Here is a 24284-nt window from a genome sequence, read left to right as displayed (position 1 = left end):
AGTCGGCTGAATCTGATGTCCTCGCACATCCCTGAAGAATGTAAAATGAAATTTTAGACATTTGAAATGCAAATGCAGTGCTTCCCAGTTCATGGAACCACAAGGTTGAGATGGTATGTTTGGATTAATCAGGAAAGTCTTTGTGTGAGGAGATGCCTTACTAACCACTCACGGAAATAGAAATTTTACTTTGATTTGAGAAGGTAATTTATTTATCCTAATTTCCTGGGAATGTGACTGCAAATAATTAGGAATTTCATTCAACTGCTTCATTTTAAATGCACTGGAATAGTAAAATGAAAATTTGTTTTCTTTTGGTATCTCATTCTTAACTTTTTACTTAATAAATTAAAATTTGAATATCAATTAGGTTTACAATTAGGTCTCTGAATCAAAGTTTGGACTTGAAAGTTGATGTAATTTAATACAAAGTGTGAGGTATTGCATTTTGGGACATCGTAAATGGTACACAGTAAATGATAGGCCTCTGGGTAGTGTTGTAGAGTAGAGGGATCTAGGAGTATAAGCGCATGGTTACTTGAAGGTCGAGTCGCAGGTAGATAAGGTGGTCAAAAAGGCTTTTGGCGCTTTGGTGTTCATCAGTCAGAGTATTGAGTATAGAAGTTGGGAGTTCATGATGCAGTTGTATAAGACGTTGGTGAGACCGCATCGAGAATATTGCATTCTATTCTGGGCACCATGTTATTGGAAAGATATTGTCAAGCTTGCAAGGGTTCAGAAAAGATTTACGAGGATGTTGCCAGGACTAGAGGGTGTGAGCTAAAGGGAGAGGTTGAGTAGACTGCGTCTCTATTCCATGGAGTGCAGGAGGATGAGGGGGGATCTTATAGAGGTGTGCAAAATCATGAGAGGAATAGATCGGGTAGATGCACAGAGTCTCTTGCCCAGAGTAGGGGAATCGAGGACCAGAGGACATAGGTTCAAGGTGAGGGGGAAAAGATTTACTAGGAATCTGAGGGGTAACCTTTTCACACAAAGGATGGAACATGCTGCCAGAGGAGGTAGTTGAGGCTGGGACTATCCCATCTGTTTAAGAAATAGTTAGACAGGTACATGGATAGGACAGGTTTGGAGAGATATGGACCAAGCGCAGGCAACTGGGACTAGTGTAGCTAGGACCTTGTTGGCCGGTGTTTTTTTGGGTGAAACATGAAAGCGAAGCCTTGCTTGGTTCTTCAGTTGAATGTACAAAACACATAACACCATTCATAAATGTGCAGTGAGTTCTCTCTCGGCAACATTCTTCATTCAACTAACATATCCAAAGTAAGATCAATTGGTTATTTATTTTATTGCTATTTGTTGAACCTGCCTGTGCATAAATTGGTTGCTGTATTTTGCATATAGAACAACAGCGAGTGCATTCCAAAGGTACAGTGCTCTCCATAATGTTTGGGACAAAGACCCATCATTTATTTATTTGCCTCTGTACTCCACAATTTGAGATTTGTAATAGAAAAAAATCACATGCGGTTAAAGTGCACATTGTCAGATTTTATTAAAGGGTATTTTAATACATTTTGGTTTCACCATGTAGAAATTACAGCTGTGTTTATACATAGTCCCCCCATTTCAGGGCACCATAATGTTTGGGACACATGGCTTCACGGTGTTTGTAATTGCTCAGGTGTGTTTAAATGCCTTCTTAATGCAAGTATAAGAGAGCTCTCAGCACCTAGTCTTTCCTCCAGTCTTTGTAAACTTTTATTGCTGTTTATCAACATGAGGACCAAAGTTGTGCCAATGAAAGTCAAAGGAGCTATTATGAGACTGAGAAACAAGAATAAAACTGTTGGAGACATCAACTGTTGGAGACGGTAGGCTTACCAAAATCAACTGTAAATCTATCAAAGGAAAAAAGATACCATAATCAGACTTAAAAAGCATAGAAAGTAAAATGTCACATAAAAAAATCTTGCAACAGTTTGTCTTTCACCTGATCTTAACTATTTTCAGTTTTCTTCCTCTCATGTGATATAATTTCTTAATGAAAACCTGCATTACATATTGCTTGTGTATTCCCTTGTATTTTTCCTTTTTTACACGTTGATTCTGCTTTGCAGTTATTAATTTTGCTGAATGTCAGGTCTTCTTTCTGTTTTGCATTCTTTAGTTACCAGGAGATTTAGCCTCTTCAGTTTAGTTTGGTTTACTTTAGTTTAGTTTATTAGGGTCTCGTGTACTGAGGTACAGTGAAAAGTTTTTTGTTGCATTCTATCCAACCAAAGAAAAGTCTATAGAGTGGCTAGGAGATGGTTTAGTGTTGCTGGAAAATAAATGGCTTTCCTGTGCCATAGGTTCATTATACAGAATATAATTAACATTACAACGCAAGAAAAAAAGCTTTTGATTCTATTGAAAAAGTTCATGCATCCCATCTTCTCTCCCCAAAAAGATGATACAGTGGGCATTTGCTGAAAGCATTTATCTGGGCAAGCAAGTCTGTTTTACAACTAATCGAACTTTCACCCGGAAAGTTTTGCAATTATAGATGTTTGGTGGTACTCTCTTATTCTGCTTTAAATTAATTTGAGATATGATACAGTGCATTTGAGATCCAAGAGTACTATATTTTTCTTTTTGATTTTGTACACTCAAGTAATCTTGTCTGTCTGCAATATGAGCCTATTCTACCAGGACCAACAACTCTGCCAACTTGTGTGTTGTTCACAGATTTACCAATCAGCCCAGCTACATTTTCATAGAAACGTAGAAACATAGAAAATAGGCGCAGGAGGAGGCCAGTTGGCCCTTCGAGCCAGCACCACCATTCATTGTGATCATGGCTGATCATCCACAATCAGTAACCCGTGCATGCCTTCTCCCCATATCCCTTGATTCCGCTAGCCCCTAGAGCTCTATCTAACTCTCTTTTAATTTCATCCAGTGAATTGGCCTCTACTGCCTTCTGTGGCAGAGAATTCCACAAATTCACAACTCTCTGGGTGAAAAAGTTTTTTCTCATCTCAGTTTTAAATGGCCTCCCCATTATTCTTAAACTGTGGCCCCTGGTTTCTGGGCTCGACCAATCATTAGGTCACCCCTAATATCTTCTCTCTTCAAAAGAATAGAACCTCAAAAAGTTTACTTTTTCATAAGTGTAACCTCATTGTGCTAGAGTCAAGTCCGTAAATATTTTATGCACTCCCTCCACTGTTTATTTCTGTTATATTATGGTGACCTGAACTGTATGTGGTGCATGCCCGTGGTGACGGTGCACTTAAAAAAAACAACATCATGTGACTACTCAGGTTTTCTCAAGGGCAATCAAAAAGCTTTTGATAAGATACAGGACAAAATGTCAAGACATTACATTGGGCTAAGGGCTTGACGACAAAAAAGTAAGACAAGGCATTTTAAGATTGGACAGAAGATTAGTTAATGGTCAGTAAACAAAGAGTAGAATTAAATAGATCTATATAAGGTTGGCAAAGTGTCACTGATGGGGTATCAAAGAGTCCTCCATTATAATAATCTATTTATGTAGGGTCCTTAATGTAGGGACCTCATTCAATTTATTTGATGATATAATGCTTTGATGGAAAAATGGACTATTAGGATATAAAGAGTTGTCATTGAGTGGACTACAAGATAAAAGGTGGAAAATAATGGTGGGAAATTTGATTTTTGTTTGCTTTACTAGTTAAAATAAAAAATAAAAATGCCTATTAAATTATAAGCTACTAGTAAAAGTTGATGTACAAGGGACTCATGGCGTGTGAGTTCATAATACACACAAAGTAAATATGCAGATAACTGGGTGATTAGAAAGACAATGGTATATTAATCTTTATTGCAAGGAGGTCGGTATACAAAGGCAAGGAAATTTTGCTGAGACGCAAAAGGTTACTAATTTTGCTCAGACCCCCACCTTACCTGTATCCATCTATCACTTCCCAAGCTTTGCCCCATTCCCACTCCTCTTCTCCAGCTTTCTTCATCCTACACCATCAGTGTTAAGAAGGGTCCTGACCCAAAACATCATCTGTCCATTTCCTTCTTTGAGTTCCTCCAGCACATTGAAGTTTGCTGGGGTTGCATGGAAGTCTTTCAGAGTACCGAGCTCTAAATATAAAGAAAGACTAACTTGCTTTGGGAGAATGCAGTGTAGATTGATTGGGTTGATTCCTGGGATGAGTTGGTTGTCCTTTGAGGAAATAATGTGTAAGATAGCTATATACTTATTGGAGTTTAGAAGTGTAAGAAATGATCTAATTTAGGGGGATTGACAAGTTAGGTGCTTAGAGATTGCTTCAGCCTTCTGCAAATTGTTGAAATGAAGGTGCATATACTTGTTGCCTCTTGGGTAATGATGTAAGTATCTCCATGGAGAAGCGATTGTAATTTACAACAAAGGTAAAGAGAGATATCTTCAAGATACGAATTATAGACCTTTGAATTTCTGTACCCCATGAATCAAAGCCTCAGCCAATGAATATTTTCTGTTCTGAGAGCACCAATGCATTGAACATTAAGACAATCAGAGATTACAGGGATTAGATCAGAAAATGGATTCATGGTGTACTATCAGCTGTGAACATTGAAAGGTAATGAAGGATGGAGGAATTGCAGGTGTACAAATCACAGTGCAAAGTGGAAGAGGGCACTTGTGTTCAGTGACAAATACTGAAACAAAATAATGATGTAACATTACTTCCCTTCCTCTATGTTTGCATTAAATCTCAACCCATCTGCACCACAATATCTTTCTTTTTTGCTTGTTGGAATTCAGTGCTGAACATGTAAAACATGACTTGAACCTGCATGGAAAATTGCTGTGTCAATGGAAATGGAATGCAAGAATGCTGGAGAATGTTGTCTATCAAATGCAACTGGGAATAGCTGCAGTCTGCTCAGAGTGACAAAGTCCGAGGCAATCAAACCGAATCTGAAACATTCCAGCGAGATCACTTCAAACAGAAGCAGGTGTTGAAATTGCTATCGCTCACTATAGTTCTTGCCAGTTTTTGAACAGCGAAGTGTTTCAGCTGCTAAAGAAAAACGTTTTGTAACAGGATCTGACCAGATACAAAGTGTGCTTACTGCTAACCTAGAACAGTCCCATGCATTTGAAATGAAGAAGGAACTGGATAAAGTAGAAAAAAAATTACATGCTTGTGAGCCACTTTAATAGTTGTTGTTCAGCAGACAAACAAAACCGTGTGTGAAGACTGAGACACACTAAATCATGCCACAGATTATGAGCACCATCTATCACCATTTTTGCTTCATTTGTGCATGTAATCATGGCAAGACCTGAACAGCACATGTGCAGAAGGATCTTGAGGTCCAAATCCCTAACTCCCTGAAAGTGGCAATACTGGTAGAGTGGCATCGAGTATAAGAGTCGGGAAGTCATGATGCAACTTTATAGGACTTTGATTAGACTGCATTTGGAGCAGTCTGTGTGCAGTTCTGGTCGTCCCCAAACAGGAAGGACGTGGAGGCTTTGTAAAGGGTGCAGAGGACATTTATCAGAATGATGCCTGGATTTGAGGATATCATATCATATCATCATATCATATATATACAGCCGGAAACAGGCCTTTTCGGCCCACCAAGTCCGTGCCGCCCAACGATCCCCGTACATTAACACTATCCTACACCCACTAGGGACAATTTTTACATTTACCCAGCCAATTAACCTACATACCTACATACCTATTAACCTACATATCAGCTAGAGGAAATGGCTGGACGGACTTGGAATATTTTCTTTGGAATACTGAAAGTTGAGAAGAACCCTGATAGAAGCACATGACGTTATGAGAGGCATAGATAGGGTAGACAGTTGCACCTTTTCTCCCGAGAAAGAAATATCAAATACTAGAGGGCATAGCTTTAATGTGAGCAGAGCAAAGTTTAATAGAAATGTGCAGGGCAGGATTTTTAATTCGGGTTTTTTTGTGGGTGTCTGGGGTGATGGTAGAGGCAGATACAATAGTGACATTTAAGAGACTTTTGGAAGGGTATATGGATATGCAGGGAATGGAAGGATATAGATTATGTACAGGACATAAGAGTTGGTTGTGGCATCAGGGCCTGTGCTGTGCTGTTCTATATTCAAAAATATTAATTATTAAATATTAATTAAATTGGAAGGGAGGTTGCTTTGTGCGATGATCTGGGCTACGTCCACAACTCTGTAACTGCTTGCAATTTTGGATGGAGCTATTGCCAAACTATACTGTGATGCATCTCGATAAAATGTTTCTACGGTGCATCGAGGGTTGATGGGGACATGCTAAACTAACTAAGCCTTCTAAGGAAGCAGAGGCATTAGTGTGATTTCTTAGCCACTGCTTTCATGTGGCTGGTCAAGGACACATTGGTGGTTATATTTACTCCTAAGAACTTGAAGCTTTTGACCATCTCTACTTCAGCACCATCAATGCATTCTGGGATGTGTGTACTGCTTCACTTCCTGAAGTCAATCACGAGTCTTGCTGACATTGAAGGAATGGGTTGTTGTTTTGGCACCAGATTACGAAGTTCTCAATCTCTTTCCTGTGCTCCGTCTCGTCGTTATTTGATATCTGGCCACTGCGGTGGTGTTGTCTGCGAACTTGTGGAAAGAAAAGAGAGAAAGAAACAAGTAGAAAGAAAAAAATAGTTACCTCAATGCGAAATTGAAGCAAATTAAATGATTGCATTTCTGCAATGAGAAATAGCATTCCTCGGTTTGAAGGATACACTACAATCATTGAAGCTGTCACTAATGCGCCAAAGCCTGAATACGTAGCAAACCTAAAGTCATATCTGAAAATGTGCAGAACTATGAAGCTCCTTCCAGCTCTTGTGACTGTGCTCACTCGCTTGCATCACCTATTGAAAAAGGAAGTGAAAATGTGAAGCAAGCAGACATAAAGTGGATGCAAGAAAAGCTGAACGTGAAACCTATAAGGTCATCAGGTCAAAAGTGATAGGAGTAGAATTTGGCCATTTGGCCCATCAAGTCTACTCCGCCATTCAATCATAGCTGATCTATCTCTCCCTCCTAACCCCATTCTCCTGCCTTCTCCCCATAACCTCTGACACCTGTACTAAACAATAATCTATCTATACCTTAAAAATATCCACTGGCTTTGCCTCCACAGCCTCCTGTGGTAAAGAATTCCACAGATTCACCACCCTCTAACTAAATAAATTTCTCCTCATCTCCGTCCTAAAAGAACATCCTTGATTTCTGAGGCTAGACTTCTAGTCCTAGACACTCCCACTAGTGGAAATATCCTCTCCACATCCACTCGATCCAGACTTGCCTTGTTCACTACAATGCTATAATTGAGCTGGATTTGGCCTGTGATGTGTCAAGCTTTGAGGTAGGTACTGGATCATGTGGTGATAGACAGTGGTAAGAGAAACTCATTGCTTCACCTCTTATACTTTGTGCAAGGAGCATGTGCAATTATGCTTTCCAAGAAGGATGCACTTGGAATGGTGTGTTTGGTATCAAGAAATTTCATGAGTTTTCCTCAATAGACCCTCCACCTCAGTAACATATCATGAACCACTATTGGTGATATTGTATCCAAAATCAGGAAAGCAATGACTACGTTGGCATCAGGGATGCAAAGATGTGCAGAACTGAATTGTACAACCGCACTAAAAAAAGATACAAAGTGCTGGAGTAACTCAGCGGGTCAGGCAGCATCGCTGGGGAACATGGACAGGCAATGTTTTGGGCCACACTGAATGTCCTAGAGGGGAGAAAGCTGTACGAAAGATGGGGGTGAGCAAATGACAAGTGGATCCGAGTGATGGGGTGGGAGAGTGTGACTGGCAGATGATTGGGTGAAAGTCCGAAATGAAAAGGCAAAATGTATGAGATGAGGATAGAAGAGGTGTGAAATGTGACATCAGAGGAAGGAATATTAGTGGGAGGGACAGCAGGAAGGGGATAGTGAGAAATGGGTGGACATCCAGGGGGGGCACAGGGAAAAGAGGGGGTAAAAGAGGTTGGGGTAGGGGGCAAATAGTGTATCTAAATTGGAGAATTCAATGTTCGTACCATTGGGTTGTAAACTACCTAACAGAATATAAGCTGATGTTTCTCCAGTTTGCGTGTGGCCTCACCCTGGCAAAGGAGGTCAGTGTGGGATCGGGAGGGGAGTTCATCAATAGACAATAGACAACAGACAATAGGTGCAGGAGGAGGCCATTCGGCCCTTCGAGCCAGCACCGCCATTCAATGTGATCATGGCTGATCATTCTCAATCAGTACCCCGTTCCTGCCTTCTCCTCATACCCCCTGACTCTGCTATCTTTAAGAGCTCTATCTAGCTCTCTCTTGAATGCATTCAGAGAATTGGCCTCCACTGCCTTCTGAGGCAGAAAATTCCACAGATTCACAACTCTCTGACTGAAAAAGTTTTTCCTCATCTCAGTTCTAAATGGCCTACCCCTTATTCCTAAACTGTGGCCCCTTGTTCTGGACTCCCCCAACATTGGGAACATGTTTCCTGCCTCTAACGTGTTCAACCCCTTAATAATCTTATACGTTTCGATAAGATCCCCTCTCATCGTTCTAAATTCCAGTGTCCAGAAAACCCTCTGATGAAAGAAATTCTTTCTCATGCCTATTCCAAAAGTATGTCCCTTTTATTCTGAGGCTGTTCCCTCTGGTCCTAGACTCTCCCACAACTGGAAACATTCGCTAGGCCTTTCATTATTTGGTAGTTTTCAAATAATCTCTTTTGATGGATATTTACTTTGCATTAATAGATGTGAGAAGATGTTATATGGACTTAGTTTATAGATTAGAACAAGGACCTTTAGGAGAAAAGTTAGGGAAGACTAGAACAGGGCAGGGTGGTGCAGCGGTAGAGTTGCTGCCTTACAACGCTTACAGAGACCCGGGTTCGATCCCGACTACGGATGCTGTCTGTATGGAGTGTATACGTTCTCCCTGTGACCACGTGGGTTTTCTCTGAGATCTTCGGTTTCCTCCCACATTAAAAAAAGACGTAAAGGTATGTAGGTTAATTGGCTTGGTGTATGTGTAAATTGTCCCTAGTGCATGTAGGATAGTGTTAGTGTGCGGGGATCGCTGGTCGGCGCGGACTCGGTGGGCCGAAGGACCTGTTTCCGCGCTGTATCTCTAAATCTAAATCTAAAAAAAAATGACCTGGTGTCACTTACTCCAACGACGTCTGGCCAGTAATGATGCAGCTGTCTGACTATTTGGGCTGAACAAGTTGTTTGCATGTGGATCATCTGCATTCTACTGTCACTGATAGGGCAATTAATTCCCAAGCAAACTTAAAATGCCATTTAACTGGACACTTGTAATCAAATGTTTAATTTGCTCGAAATTGCACTTTAATTTATGATATGTGCTGAATAGAATCTGTGCTTTGTTACAGGGGGATAGAATGTGGCACTTTGCAGTGTCAGTCTTCCTGGTCGATCTTTACAGCAACAATCTGCTTCTGACAGCCGTCTATGGACTGGTCGTGGCCGGGTCTGTCCTGTTGCTGGGAGCCATCATTGGAGATTGGGTGGACAAAACCTCAAGGCTTAAAGGTCTGGACTGGCGCATCACAGCGTTACTTTGTGTACAAACCTTTTAAATGCATAGCTTTGAACAACAGAGCAACAGCAAGTCTCCATTTATTGCAATGGGAACAAGTTGTGCAAGGTTTACAGCAATGCAGATAACTGTGCAATAGTCTAGTATTCCCTGGCAGAGACATGAAAACAGGAGTAGGCCAGACAGTTCATGAAACAGCTCACTTACTCTACTATAAGATGGCTGATTAGTGCTTCAACACCATTTAGCAGCTTTGTCTATTTCCATTCATACCCCTCTCCAATCCAAATCTACTTATTTTAGCCATGAAAGTTTCACAGCTTTTGGGTTGGGTTTGGAGATTGGGGTTTGGGTGAGTTCCAGATCTCACACAATACATTCTGTGATCAGAAAAAGGCCTCCCAGTTCCCTCCCAAATGGCTTAAATCCAAGATGATGCCAATGGTTTCTTTCAGATAATATATCCTCTGTCCTATTGAATATTCCTATTGTTGTAAGCAGTCATTATCATTATAGAAACTTAATTAGATCAGACCTCAATCATCTCATTAGAAGAGAGGACTTGGAGGGCCGAAAAGGCCTGTTTCCGGCTGTATATATATGATATGATATGATATGAAGACAAGTTTATAAAACCTGTTGTACTTTGATGCTTTAGGCAAACCCAGGTGTTACCTTCGTGAGTCTTCCAGGGATCCCGTGTCCAAAACAAGCCCTCCACTGGGGTCTGACCATGCTCCCTGAAACCGAGGGAACATTTGCCCAATCCCATTAAGATAAGGCTCAACATTTTGTTGGACCTGTGTACTGGCTTATGGTGATCTTTGTACCTGGACACTTAAGTTGCTTTTGCTCCAGTTCCCGAGGAGGAGCAGTGGTGGTGGGGGTAAAGGTTTTTGCATTTGTTAAAGACTGGAAACCCGCTTTGTCTTGGTGCTAGTTAGACTCGTTTTAAAGCTTGGATTTTGGACCCAATTTTGGTCCGAATTTCCGGAATAAACATGGCTGGTGCTTCCGAAAATCTCCCGATCTACTTAATGCCCATCTCCTGCAGCAAGTAAAATAGTGAGGAACCCCTTTTGTAGTGAAGAAAATCCACATCATGCCTTACTTCCAGTCACCAGGTCATTGTTTGGAGATTAGCGGTAGCTACTGCAATGCTGTGTGACCTCCTTAATGAGCGGAAGAGGACACTTACCTCTATGAATCTGTTCCAAGTACAAGCCATGACGTTGTCCCATGCTAAATATGCACTAAATGGATCTTTTAGCTCAGGACCTGACCTAGCTATTTTGGACAGTCTTCAGTGGCAAAAATTACAGTACAAGAAATCATCCCCAATTTTTTTCAACAGGGTTTGATGTGTGTCACCTCGCAACTATGCACTAGGTTACTCTGTGATGAATGATTATCTCATCATAATGACCTTGTGTCCATTATGTCCATTCTCAAGTGCTCATATAATAATTGTATTATTTAATTTTTAAACAAAATTATGAATAAATGTTACTTGTTTATGCATAAAGATTATTTAGTATGCTCAATTGTAGCATGTATAATATCTCTAATCTGTCAGTGTTCACAACTATTTTAAAATTAAAATTTGAAATTTAACTAACAGGGAGATACAAATTCAACAGAAACAATTTTACTCTCCTAATTTATAACAACTTCTTGCTTGCTTATATTAGTTTCAAGCATGAAGTGCGGGTGTCAGAGGTTATGGGGAGAAGGCAGGAGAATGGGGTTAGGAGGGAGAGACAGATCAACCATGATTGAATGGCGGAGTAGACTTGATGGGCTAAATGGCCTAATTCTGCTCCTATCACATGATCTTATGAAATAAAAATAAGATGAATGTTATATTTTTCCAGTACAATAAAGTTAACCCGGAGTCACCGGCAGAGAAAGCATTGGTATTAGATATACATAAAGGAAGGGCAGTTTCAACATTGCTCCATCATTGCTACATGTTCTCTGGTGTCGCTTGATTGACACTTGACAATACGCCATGGTCTTTTTATCTGTCCAGTAATGGATTTGTGATTCAAACCTGTTACCGCTTGAAGTTCTCAAGATTATTTATTTTGCTTTTGTCTCGAATTGCTCGGTGTGTCTTCAATTTAACTTTATTTTCTTCTCTCATTTTGTCTTTCTACATCAGTTAATCGATTTTATACCCTTTCTTTATCTCTTTATCATGCCCTTCACATTAATACAGCTCTATCTATTCAGAGATAGTTTTAGACCCATAGAATTATGCAGCATTTGCCCTTGAACAACTCGTTCATGCCAACCAAATTGCCTGCCTCACACATCCAATTTGCATGCATTTCAACCATGTCCTAAACCTTCCCTCTCTGTGTATCTGGTCTACATTATTTAAAATATTGTAATTGTACCTGCCTCTATCACCTCATCTGGCAACTCGTTCCACATACCCACCACCCCCTGTGTGAAAATGATTCCCCTCAGGAAGGTTTCCCCTTTAAATTTTTCCGCTCTCACTTTAAATCTGTAACCTCTAGTTTTAGACTCCTCGATACCCTGGGAAAAAGATGGTGACCATTCCCCTTAAAATGAAATTTCTCCAGTCCGCCTTTGTTAATAGGTGAACTAATTTACATTTATTTGTACGTGCAATATGTTAGGATATCACTCATCGTCCTAACTTTGAAAGATGTCACCATTCTTTCACAGTCACTGGGTGAAGATCCAGCATGGCCCACCTAAGCAAGTAGTGCACCAGCACTCAAGGACTGCATCAGTACAATGAAACAGCTCACCGCCACCTTCTCTAGGGCCTTTGAGGACAGGCAATTAAATGTTGGCTCAGTTGTGAAGCTCACAGCTTTCGAATGGATAAAATTATATTTTCATTTACAGATGATTAGCATATTCCTCAATTTTCTGTAAGGATTTGGTGCAACTTAAAAGACTCGCTGACATTTATATCCTGTTTGAATTGGATGAACGTTTTAAAGGCTGTTTGAGAAAGTTCCCATTTTTTTCTTTCAAGTCCACATTGCGTTTGCTGTGCAATGTGGACTTGAAAGAAAAAAATGGGAAATTTCTCAAACAGCCTTTAAAACGTTAAACGTTAAAACGTTTAAAACATTAAAGAAATTGCGGCACTGGAGGATGTGGGACAAAGAGTAATTGTGGGGTTGGAAGATGATGAAAAGGTTGACATAACCTTTCACTGAAAATTTTGATTCTGGATGCCTGGATTAATGTTTAACTGGACTGTTCTTACTGAATAAACATTAATTCCACTAAACAAGTGCATCACAACCTAATAGCAATAATCTTACTTCTAAGATTGAAACGTTATGGGTTTAATTCCCGCTCGATAAAGAATAATTCAATCATTATTACACAGAAGGTGGCTAGTGATTGATGTGAATTTGTAGAGCTAGGCCATTAGTTCCATTTTCTGCTCTTCCACCTTCACCCTGCAAATCACTGTCTTTCATGTGCCTGTCCATCTCCCTCCTGACCATGTCCTGATTGTTCCCACCAACACAACTAGCAGTGAGTTCAAAATAAGCAGTATGTGTGTGTTTAAAAAAGAACATATCACCTCACTTAGAGGCCCTGGTGAAACCACATCTGGAGTACTGTGTGCAGTTTTGGTCTCCAAATTTGAGGAAGGATATTCTTGCTATTGAGGGCGTGCAGCGTAGGTTCACTAGGTTAATTCCTGGAATGGCGGGACTGTCGTATGTTGAAAGACTGGAGCGGCTAGGCTTGTATACACTGGAATTTAGAAGGATGAGAGGGGATCTTATTGAAACATATAAGATTATTAAGGGATTGGACCCGTTAGAGGCAGGAAACATGTTCTCAATGTTTGGGGAGTCCAGAACAAGGGGCCACATTTAAGAATAAGGGGTAGGCCATTTAGAACGGAGATGAGGAAGAACTTTTTCAGTCAGAGAGTTGTAAATCTGTGGAATTCTCTGCCTCAGAAGGCAGTGGAGGCCAATTCTCTGGATGCTTTCAAGAGAGAGCTAGATAGAGCTCTTAAAGAAAGTGGAGTCAGGGGGTGTGGGGAGAAGGCAGGAACGGGGTACTGATTGTGAATGATCAGCCATGATCACATTGAATGGCGGTGCTGGCTCGAAGGGCCAAATGGCCTACTCCTGCACCTATTGTCTATTGCCTATTGTCACTTCCTCCCTGTGCATTGTGTGCATCACCTTTGGCCACTGCTCTTCTTTATTTATCCTCTCTAAACCTATTCTGAAGACCTCCGCAGGTCTTCTCTCAACCTTCTTCCTTCCATGGAGAATAACACCGTTTATAACTGAAATCCTCCCTCAGTAGAAACCTTCCAAAAATGTTTTTTCACAATTATTTTCCGGAACCTCACATCCTTTCTAAAGGGTGGCAACCAGAATTGGGCAGAAGCACATAAATTATATTTTAGGCACACATTCTAGTCTGACCCCAGCACAGTACTGCAGCATTGTTTCTCTCATGAATGTGACATTAAAATGAGACCTGCTTTAGCTTTTCAGATGGATACAAAATAAACAGTCCAGTTTTTAGTAAGAGCAAAGAGTTCATATGTTGGCTTTTCAACATTTGTTCTGTAACTGCTACCACCAAAACAGTTTACTTGGTAATCATAAATGCTATTTGCAAATATATCCATTTCTGTACAACATGCATATTGTAATTAAATAAAGGCATGGTACAGAACATGGCAAAAACCCATTATGTCTATGCCAGGTCTTTGTATAATTAATGCCACTCTCTAGCCTTTTCCCTTGTATTCTGCAATTTTTCCCAACAAGTAATAATCCAATTTCACTTATGAAAGCCACGTTTGAGTCTAACTTCGATCATCTGTTCATGCAAAGCATTCCCGATCATTGCAATTTGCTGTGTCACATTTTTAACTTTGTGCCTCCTTAATTTCACTGTGAATCATTTAAAATCTGTGACACGATTTTAAATATCTTTATCGTACTGCTCCTTGATGTTCATTGCTCCAATAATCCCAACTTCTCTAGTTGTTATGCATGGCTGAAGCAAAACATCTCTGGCATCATTCCATAAATCTCTTCTGGAACCTCTCCAAGGCCTCAATATCTACATGAAATACGGTGCCCAGAATTACTTATAATACTACAGCAGGGTTTCAACCAGCAATTCATAACAGCATAGAAGCAAAGAGGTCCTTCTGCAGTTGTACAGTGCCCTAGTGAGACCGCACCTGGAGTACTGTGTGCAGTTTTGGTCTCCAAATTTGAGGAAGGATATTCTTGCTATTGAGGGGGTGCAGCGTAGGTTTACTAGGTTAATTCCCGGAATGGCGGGACTGTCGTATGTTGAAAGACTGGAGCGGCTAGGCTTGTATACACTGAAATTTAGAAGGATGAGAGGGGATCTTATCGAACCATATAAGATTATTAAGGGGTTGGACACGTTAGAGGCAGGAAACATGTTCCCAATATTGGGGGAGTCCAGAACCAGGGGCCACAGTTTAAGAATAAGGGGTAGGCCATTTAGAATGGAGATGAGGAAAATCTTTTTCACTCAGAGAGTTGTAAATCTGTGGAATTCTCTGCCTCAGAAGGCAGTGGAGGCCAATTCTCTGAATGTATTCAAGAGAGAGCTAGATAGAGCTCTTAAGGATAGCGGAGTCAGGGGGTATGGGGAGAAGGCAGGAACGGGGTACTGATTGAGAATGATCAGCCATGATCACATTGAATGGTGGTGCTGGCTCGAAGGGCCGAATGACCTACTCCTGCACCTATTGTCTATTGTTTATTGTCTATTTACTTGCCAACATTTCATAATATTTACTGTAACTTATTTACATTTATATTCTATTTAAATTAATAATATTAATTTATATTCTATATTTGTTTTTATAAAATCAAGATTCCTGAAAGATTAGCAAATGTATATATTGCAGGATCAAGAGGTCTGGACCACTGCCTCAAATACATAAATTCCAATCCTACCAATTTCTGTCCAAGTAATTAAATAAATTTGGAACTAAAAATAAATATCAGTTTTAATAATGATAGTTATGGAACCACATGACTGATGTCAAAACTTACCAGGTTCACTAATGTTGTTCAGGAAAGAAAATCCACTGTCCTCACACAATCTGCCCAATAGGTAACTCCAGACTCACTGAGTATAGAAGCAAAGAATTGCAGATGCTGGTTAATGCACAAAAGGACACAAAATATTGGAGTAACTCAGCGAGTCAGGCAGCATCTCCGGCGAACATGGATAGGTGATGTTTCAGGTGGAGCCTGAAGAAGGGTCTTGACCCAAAATGTCACCCATCCGTGTTCTCCAGAGATGCTGCTTGACCTGTTGAGTTACTCCAGCATTTTGTGTCCAGACTCACTGATGCGGTTGACTCTTAGCAGTCTCTTTTAGGACAGTAAAGGCCAGACAATAAATCTTAGTAATATTGGTAGTAGTGTCCACAACCTTTGAATAAATAAAAAGGTCCACCTGTGAATGTCCGCAAGAGGTATTACATTTATAGTAATTCATTGGGTATTCTTGTGGCCTGGAACCTGTTCAGCATGCGAGAGACAAAATGAATGCAAACCTTTCTTAGATAAAAGGACTAACTTTTAAAATAAAGACAGGTTAAGGTGATATATTTAGGTTTCTGCAGATAATAATGAAGACGATCTATACTTGAGAGAAGACACAGATATACCTTCATTATTATCTTGTGAGACCTGAACATATCACCTTAAACTGTTCATTGTGTTTGTTTTCCAAGTTTACAACTCCCTTGAGAAGTGCTGTTGAAAGAAATAGATATTGACAATCCTGAGAATCTTAGCTCACTCCAGAGGAGCCCACCATTTTGGGGTAGCTATAGGTACAGATTGCAGAGGTTTATGCTCCAATGCAGCAATCACAAGACAATCAATGATTTAAAATAAATGGAGCTTTATCTTACGCACATCACAAGAGCAGATCAGCCAAAACACAAATTGAGCTCAACAAAGCCATAAGTAAGTTCCATCTGTGGCTTGGGGGCTAGCATTCGTAGTTAACAGACTGTGTGGTCAATTCACATAAAATACTGCACTGACAGATATGTCTTTTGAACGAAACATTGAATGAGGTCTCAAAAGCTATCGTAGATGAACTTTAAAGATCCTGTCACAATGTTTCAGAGAAGACCAGAGAAGTATTCCCCAAAGTCTTGGTCCATGTGCATCCTTCAAACCAACTTCTTTCAAAGCAATAATGTAGTCACAATCTCATTGTTTAATGCGAGACCTTGCTGTGTGCAATTAGGCAGACAATTTCCAAAAAGTACAAAAAAGAAGAGTATAGCCTCTTTTCAAATTCTGAATATTAGACATATTTTGTACCTTGTATCTCTCTTACTCTGCCTCTATTTCCCTATTGTTTGAAGTTTCATTCCTGTTTCATAATTGAGTCTCTTTTGCTTTGATTGATTTTGTTCTATGGCTTTGTTTTTTCTTAATTTACTTTATGCATGTGTGCACAAATGTATATGTTTTACTTTCTCCATTTTGAATATTTAGAACTTATTTATTTATGTGCCATGACAAAATATCAATGGAGTGTAATTTTAAGAAATTTAAAATAAGTTCGCCCAAGATGATAGAAGGACTGGAAGGGTTTTGACCCGAAACGTCACCCATTCCGTCTCACCAGAGATGTTGCCTGACCCTCTGAGTTACTCCAGCATTTTGTGTCTACCTTCGATTTAAACCAGTTCTTTCCTACACATTTTGATACTTGGACTGGCTTGATTAAAGAGGTGGGTTTAAGTATCAGCTGAAAGTGGGTAAGAGATACAGAGGGGATGAATTTGCAAGGGTATTCCAGAGCTAAGGACCAAGAGAACAGAAAGATTTGAGGCAAGAATTGAAAGGTTATGTTATTCCAGTTGGATCATTGGAGGCCACCTGACTTTTGGAACTCGGTAGCAAAGGACTTTATGTCTGGAAGTCAATCAATAGGAACAGGTCAGGGAAGTCACTCTAAGCATGTCAACTCTATGCTTTATAAAACTACAAATCTCTGCATTTTATTGTATGGCTGCCGTTTGTGCCATGAAAACTGTGTCTTTTATTAACCCAATATCTCTCAGTTGACAAAATGAAATCCACCATCAATGGAAGCTGACATGAAATAACTAATTTGAACAGGGAAAAGGCAAGAGGGAAAATAGGAGATTTATAGAGTTTTATTTTTCAAAATTCAAAGGATTTGGATAAGCTGTTTCATTAATTTCTGTTACTTGAGAAACGGAAAAGAGTGACGCTATACATCACAGATTTAAAAGAAAAACATAATAAACAAGGGCTATGCTTTAAATTGGCTTGCTGGCAAAGGACCTCACCTACTTCTGAGGAGTGTCTTCAGCAACAGACTGGTTCCACCAAGATGCAGTACAGAACACCACAGGAGATCCTTCTTCCCTGTGGCCATTAAACTTTACAACTCCTCCTCTTTCTGTCGTGGGGTAGATTGGGACTGACGGACTCCCCTCTTCCCCCCCTCCCCAATCTATGCACATCCCCCAAGCCTTTCCACTCGTCACTTTAATTTCATGTTTCATGTATTTTGTGTTTTTATGACTGTTGGCAGATCAATTTCCCTCCTGGGAATTAATAAAGTTCTATCTTATCGTATCTACTTAGAATGCCCATCAGTGAAGTATCAACATTGATTAACGGGTGGTAAAACTGACCTTGGGAAGTGTGGATGAAATTGTGCCAGGCTGGGTCATTTCCACTGACAATCTCTTACTGGCCACCTGATTTCGGAAAACTACAGTGCAAATAATCCCAAATGAGCCAAAATTCCACCTGCTGATAATGTTACATGTTTTTGTTTTTATTTTCCAGTAAAATGATTAGCAACGGACTTTTGGTTCCTGAGTTTAGATCATGAGGTTCTTTTGAAGACTTACATGATCTCTCATTTAATCTTGTGAATATGTCCAAAAATTAATAAGACATTGGACATGTGATAAATGCCTAAATTGTGAACAAACAGCACTGCGTTGCTATACATTGACTTCTAGTTTCTGAAAACATTTTGTGAATAATCGTGATTCATTTCAATATAACCAATTGTTTTCTCACTCCTATGATAGTTGCCCAAATATCCTTGGTTGTTCAGAATGTCTCAGTCATCATTTGTGGCGTCATCCTGATGATGGTTTATCTGTTTAAACCTTCTCTTAGCACCATGTTCCAAGGATGGCTACTCGTAAGTCTTCATTTACTAGTTGTTCAAGTGTTCAGCTTTGGAATATTTGACTGTGCAACACCATAAATGACATAATGTGAATATGGAATTTGTATCAATATGCAGTTTCGGACAATGCAATATAATGATGATATTCTGCCAGTTGAGAACCAGTAATGCTGGCAATGCTGGTGAAACTGCAAAAAGTCGGCAGCAGTTTTCAGGGCGGCACGGTGGTGCAGCGATAGAGTTGTTGCCTTGCAGTGCCAGAGACCAGGGTTCAATCCTGACTATGGGTGCTATCTGTACGGAGTTTGTACATTCTCCCTGTGACCGCGTGGATTTTTTCCGGGAGTCCTGGTTTCCTCCCACACTCCAAAGACGTATAGGTTAATTGGGTTTTTTAAGTTTTAAAATTGCCCCTAGTGTGTGCAGGTTAGTGTACGGGGCGATCGCTAGGGTTGGAGGGCCGAAGAGGCTCTTTCTGCACTGTATCTCTAAAGTAGTCTAAAGGTTATCTGCTGCTCTCCCATGGTATCAGCAAGCAAACTAGCCTCACCTTCTCCCCCCCCCCCTCCCCTCACCGCCCACCGCCCCTCATTTTAAATCCTGTGTTTTGAATAATGTCATTCTCATCTGATGTTATTTGTGGCCTGATGAAAATTTAACAAAAGATTTTATGAACTGTGCTCAATCCAGTTGGTGCCAGGAAAATCAGCAAAAAGTTAGTCAAGAAGAGACCCTGGCAGATTACACGGAACATTTTGTGTGACTGGTTCCTCGTGGGCCAGGGGGCACACTGTTACTTTCCTAGATCTTTGCAACTTCAGTTCTATACCTCGGCCACCCCACCACCAATAGTGCCTCTAACCCATTCCCAAAACTCCCAACTCCACTGCCTGCCTGTCAACACTTCAGACCATTTTATTTGGATTTGTGGAACCCCCCCGGAGTTGTGTTGTTCCCCTTTCATGTCCCCGGCCTCCGTACTGTCCCCATTAGTTTTGTGCACAATTTGAGATAAGGAGCAGGAGTTATGGGAACTGAACCTCCGATTCTCCATCGTGGGCTAAAATGGGGCTCCTCAGCTTCACTTCAATGATATCCAGAACAGGGAGCAAAAAATTCAGATAATATCTACGGTTTGCCAGTGCGTTTTGTTTTAGTGTTTCTGAAATAGCCTGCATTGTACTGTTTAACAATATAGTAAATTCAGGCACAGGAGAACATTTATTAGTATGTGTTGCCCCATTGTCCAGTATTTTAGCAATCCAGCACTTTTCCCAGTCACTGCTGTTTGTGGAGGTCATGAGAGCGGTTATATTCACACACAAAGTCAATCGTGCTTATTTTGTTTACATTGACGTTAAGGTCATTTTTTTGTCAGAGACTCTTTGCACGTTTTCAAATTATGTGAAAGCAGTTTTTATTAAAGATGATGGGAGAAAATTAATACCTCACAAGAAAAAAATATTTGATACGTTTTAGAAGAAAGTTATATTATTAACAATCTTTTGGATTATTGATCAGATCCAATCGGATTTAATCGAATAAGCTTGGCTGCTTGTTTGGATTCTGTAAGTTAGACTGCCGTCCTGCAGGATTTAAACTGGGGCAATTATCAGAGTACCAGTGGCAAGCCATGTTACGCCTAGAACACAAAGCAAGCTGGATTTGGGGCATCGCCTATTATATCTGGGCTCAGTGTGAAGGATGCAGATACCATTGAGGTCCCAGCCTCACATGCAGCCCTTGATGGGAGGCAGAGCTACAATGCCACCAAATCTGGGAGATATTAAATGCATCAAAATTGTTGTCAATAACTTTTTGAAATCTAGTACAAATTTGAAAAATAAGAATGTAATAATAACATATTGACCCAGTAATAAATTATCTCAAAAACAATTAAATAAAAATTCACGAAAATAAATAATCTTTAATCTGCTAATGGGAATCCCCATTCTTTGCTATGTTTGACTGGAGCAAGATTGCAGGGCAGAATCGCCAGTTTAATCTTGGGTAAACCTGGTACAATTAGACTGCTCAGGAACAATAGCAGCAGGCGCTTGGTTTGTCCCAGACTGATTGTGTGCCTCATAAGCTCGGCATCACCCCTAATTACACGATATTTTCTCTGTTACTCTTTCTCATTCTCGCAAAAGCGTGCACCATTTAGCCATTCAAGTTACATGAATGTTACATAAATCAGAATGTGACATTGATGCTGTTCTTTTATAAAAAAAATAATAACATGGCTCTTTCAATCAGCAGCTTCTGATCTGTTATCGCTGTTTAACTTTGTTGTAGACTGGCTGCTACATTTTGATCATTACCATCGCTAACATTGCAAATCTGGCAAGCACCGCCATGGGGATCACAATTCAGAGAGATTGGATTGTTGTGGTTGCAGGAGAAGACCGAAGTAAATTGGCAGGTAAAGTCAATGCCTTATTCCAATCCTGTTGCTGCATGAAGAGTATTCATCCTGGGTCAGCACAAAATCTGTTGATCGTTTTTCCGACTATCCTGTTCTTCGGTGTATTCTTTGCCTCCAACCTCGACCCTGGTGTTGTGTGAGAGAGAACAACTCACTAGACTACATTGCAACATAAAAGCAGATCATGATACTCTGCCCCACATAAGTCATAAGGACAAATAAAGGGCACACCTAATCTATTAATTTAGTGTGCATGAATCATGCAATTTGCTAACAGAATATATTTTTTTATGATTCATACACACCTGATTATTCATTAATAAGTAACCAGACCTAATGTTACGTGCAACACTGATATCATGTTCTGTTAAGGCCCTCTCTGCTTTTTATCTTGCACCCTTTAGTAACGAATAAATCAATTGTACTGCATGTCAAGGCCTTAGGCTTTCCCAATAGATTTACTCAAAGATAATCATTGATGAATTTATTTCTGGATTTATTAAAAGTGTCAGCTTGTTGTATCAGCTGTCCAATGTACACAATGTAAAAAACAGGCCCACCGATCGATGTTAGCAGGGAGATGATAATTATAGAACAGTCAGCTCCTTTAAGCTGCGATACTTGGATGTGCAGGTCAGAATGTAATGAGGTCTTGCATATCATTTTTTTATGTGCCCGCTGATTAACCTGGTGGTAAAGATAGCAGCTCCAATTCGTTTCACTGCTCCTGTTCTACGAATGGTAAAACAGGCATGGCTGTGGTTTTTGCATGTAGTCTAGTGATCCATGTTGGAAACTGCACTTGTGTGGATGTAAGGCAGGATTAGGTTCCTTTTAATATCCTGGAACTGCCATTCCTCGTTGTATAGGAAATGTTGCCACTGTAGAAGAAGGGAGATAAACAAACAGTGTTTGGTGAATCAGTTTTAAATAACTTCTTAGAGTCATACAGCATGGAAACTGGCACTTTGGCTCACCAAAGATAGACACAAAAAGCTGGAGTAACTCAGCGGGACAGGCAGCATCTCTGGAGAGAAGGAATGGGTGACGTTTCGGGTCGAAACCCTTCTTCAGACTGGTTAGGGAAAAGGGAAACGAGAGATACAGACGGTGATGTGGAGAGATAAAGAACAATGAGTGAAAGATTTGCAAAAAAGTAATGATGATAAAGGAAAGGATAACAGGCCATTGTTAGCTGTTTGTAGGGTGAAAATGAGAAGCTAGTGTGACTTGGGTGAAGGAGGGATAGAGAGAGAGGGAATGCCGGGGCTACCTGAAGTGAGAGAGATCAATATTCATACCACTGGGCTGTAAGCTGCCCAAGAGAAATATGAGATGCTGTTCCTCCAATTTACATGTAGCCTCACTCTGACACTGGAGGAGACCGAGGACAGAAAGGTCTGGAAGAATGGGAGTCCACACCGACCATCAAGCACCCGTTCACATCAGTTCTATGTTATCCCATTTTTTATCCATTCCCCTACACACCAGGGGGAATTTATATCAGCTGATTAACATTCTAACATATACATCTTTGGAATGTGGGAACAAACTGGAGCACCCGGTGGAAACCCTCATGGTCACAGGAAGAACATACAAACTCTCTACACCCGGGTCTCTGGCGCTGTGAGACAGTGGCTTTAACAGCTGCGCCTCGGCGCTACCTGATCATATGTTCCATTGAAGTTAAAGAGTTTCCAACTTCATGAAATATTCCAGATTATTTTAATTTGAAATGAGGGAAGATTTATAATCTGTTGACACTCGTCTAGCAGGGTAGTGCCTTCATGTTAGGAACCAAAACCATGGATCGTAACGCAGGCTGGAAGGCCTGAAGTGCAATAACATTATTCCAATCCAATCGCACCAGCTCATGCTCAAGATGTCACGTTGAGTTTTCCATGCACCATGAAGGAACTAGGAATCATGAACAATGAATCTGAGGAGAGTATGGCAAACTTGGCTTACCCAAAGAACATTCCCACTGAAACAAATGTACAGATGGATTTTTATTTTGGAAAGCAGCTCCTGCAGGTGATGTGGACAAGGATAAAGTGCCACATACCAATTCATGGTCAGTTGTTATGGCCAATACTTGTCAAACTGTTAGTCAATGCCTGGTGGCTCCAGGGAGGAGGCATGATTCACTGAGGTCTGGGGAAAGGAAGAAAACCACAGCTCCATGCAACATGAGGAGCCTCCATGGAACATGCAACATGCAACATGAGGAGCCTCCTAGGAGACTCTGACACCGGGAGGGCCACAACACCAACAGACTTATCGTCAAGCCACTGAGGGCATTGCTGAATTTACAAGATAATATCTTGCACAGCCTCAGAATAATTGAAATGATCAGAAAGCAGGACTTAACTATTTTAAAGATTAGACTCTTTATTGTCATGTGCCCCGAGGTACAGTGAACGGCTTTGTTCATACTAGCCAAACAGATCAGATATACTGTACATATGTACAACCAAGTCAAACCCACTTATAACAGAGCAAAGGGGAAGATACAGAGTGCAGAATATAGTTCTTGAATACTAGGTTAATTCCCGGAATGGCGGGACTGTCATATGTGGAAAGACTGGAGCGACTAGGCTTGTATACACTGGAATTTAGAAGGATGAGAGGGGATCTTATCGAAACGTATAAGATTATTAAGGGGTTGGACACATTAGAGGCAGGAAACATGTTCCCAATGTTGGGGGAGTCCAGAACAAGGGACCACAGTTTGAGAATAAGGGGTAGGCCATTTAGAACAGAGATGAGGAAAAACTTTTTCAGTCAGAGAGTTGTGAATCTGTGGAATTCTCTGCCTCAGAGGGCAGTGGAGGCCAATTCTCTGAATACATTCAAGAGAGACCTAGATAGAGCTCTTAAGGATAGCGGAGTCAGGGGGTATGGGGAGAAAGCGGGAACGGGGTACTGATTGAGAATGATCAGCCATGATCACATTGAATGGCGGTGCTGGCTCGAAGGGCCGAATGGCCTACTCCTGCACCTATTGTCTATTGTCTATTGTCTATATAGTTCTCAGCATTGTAGCGCATCAGTACCATGGACAAAGTC

At 40.5% G+C, this 24284-nt stretch overlaps 1 protein-coding gene across 1 annotated transcript in view; it reads left to right on the top strand.

The window, feature by feature from the left end:
- slc40a1 (solute carrier family 40 member 1) overlaps positions 1-24284 on the top strand; it is a 38014-nt gene that overhangs the window by 2987 nt on the left and 10743 nt on the right. Inside the window, exons 3-5 of the mRNA XM_078404096.1 lie at positions 9387-9546; positions 18684-18799; positions 21086-21212. Of these exons, the coding sequence (XP_078260222.1) occupies positions 9387-9546; positions 18684-18799; positions 21086-21212 (403 nt within the window). The remainder of the gene's footprint in view (positions 1-9386; positions 9547-18683; positions 18800-21085; positions 21213-24284) is intronic.

This window comes from Rhinoraja longicauda, chromosome 8 (genome assembly GCF_053455715.1).
Source record: "Rhinoraja longicauda isolate Sanriku21f chromosome 8, sRhiLon1.1, whole genome shotgun sequence".
NCBI lineage: Eukaryota > Metazoa > Chordata > Chondrichthyes > Rajiformes > Arhynchobatidae > Rhinoraja > Rhinoraja longicauda.
The sequence above is the reverse complement of the archived record's forward strand: the minus strand, read 5'-3'. Positions and strand labels throughout refer to the sequence as shown.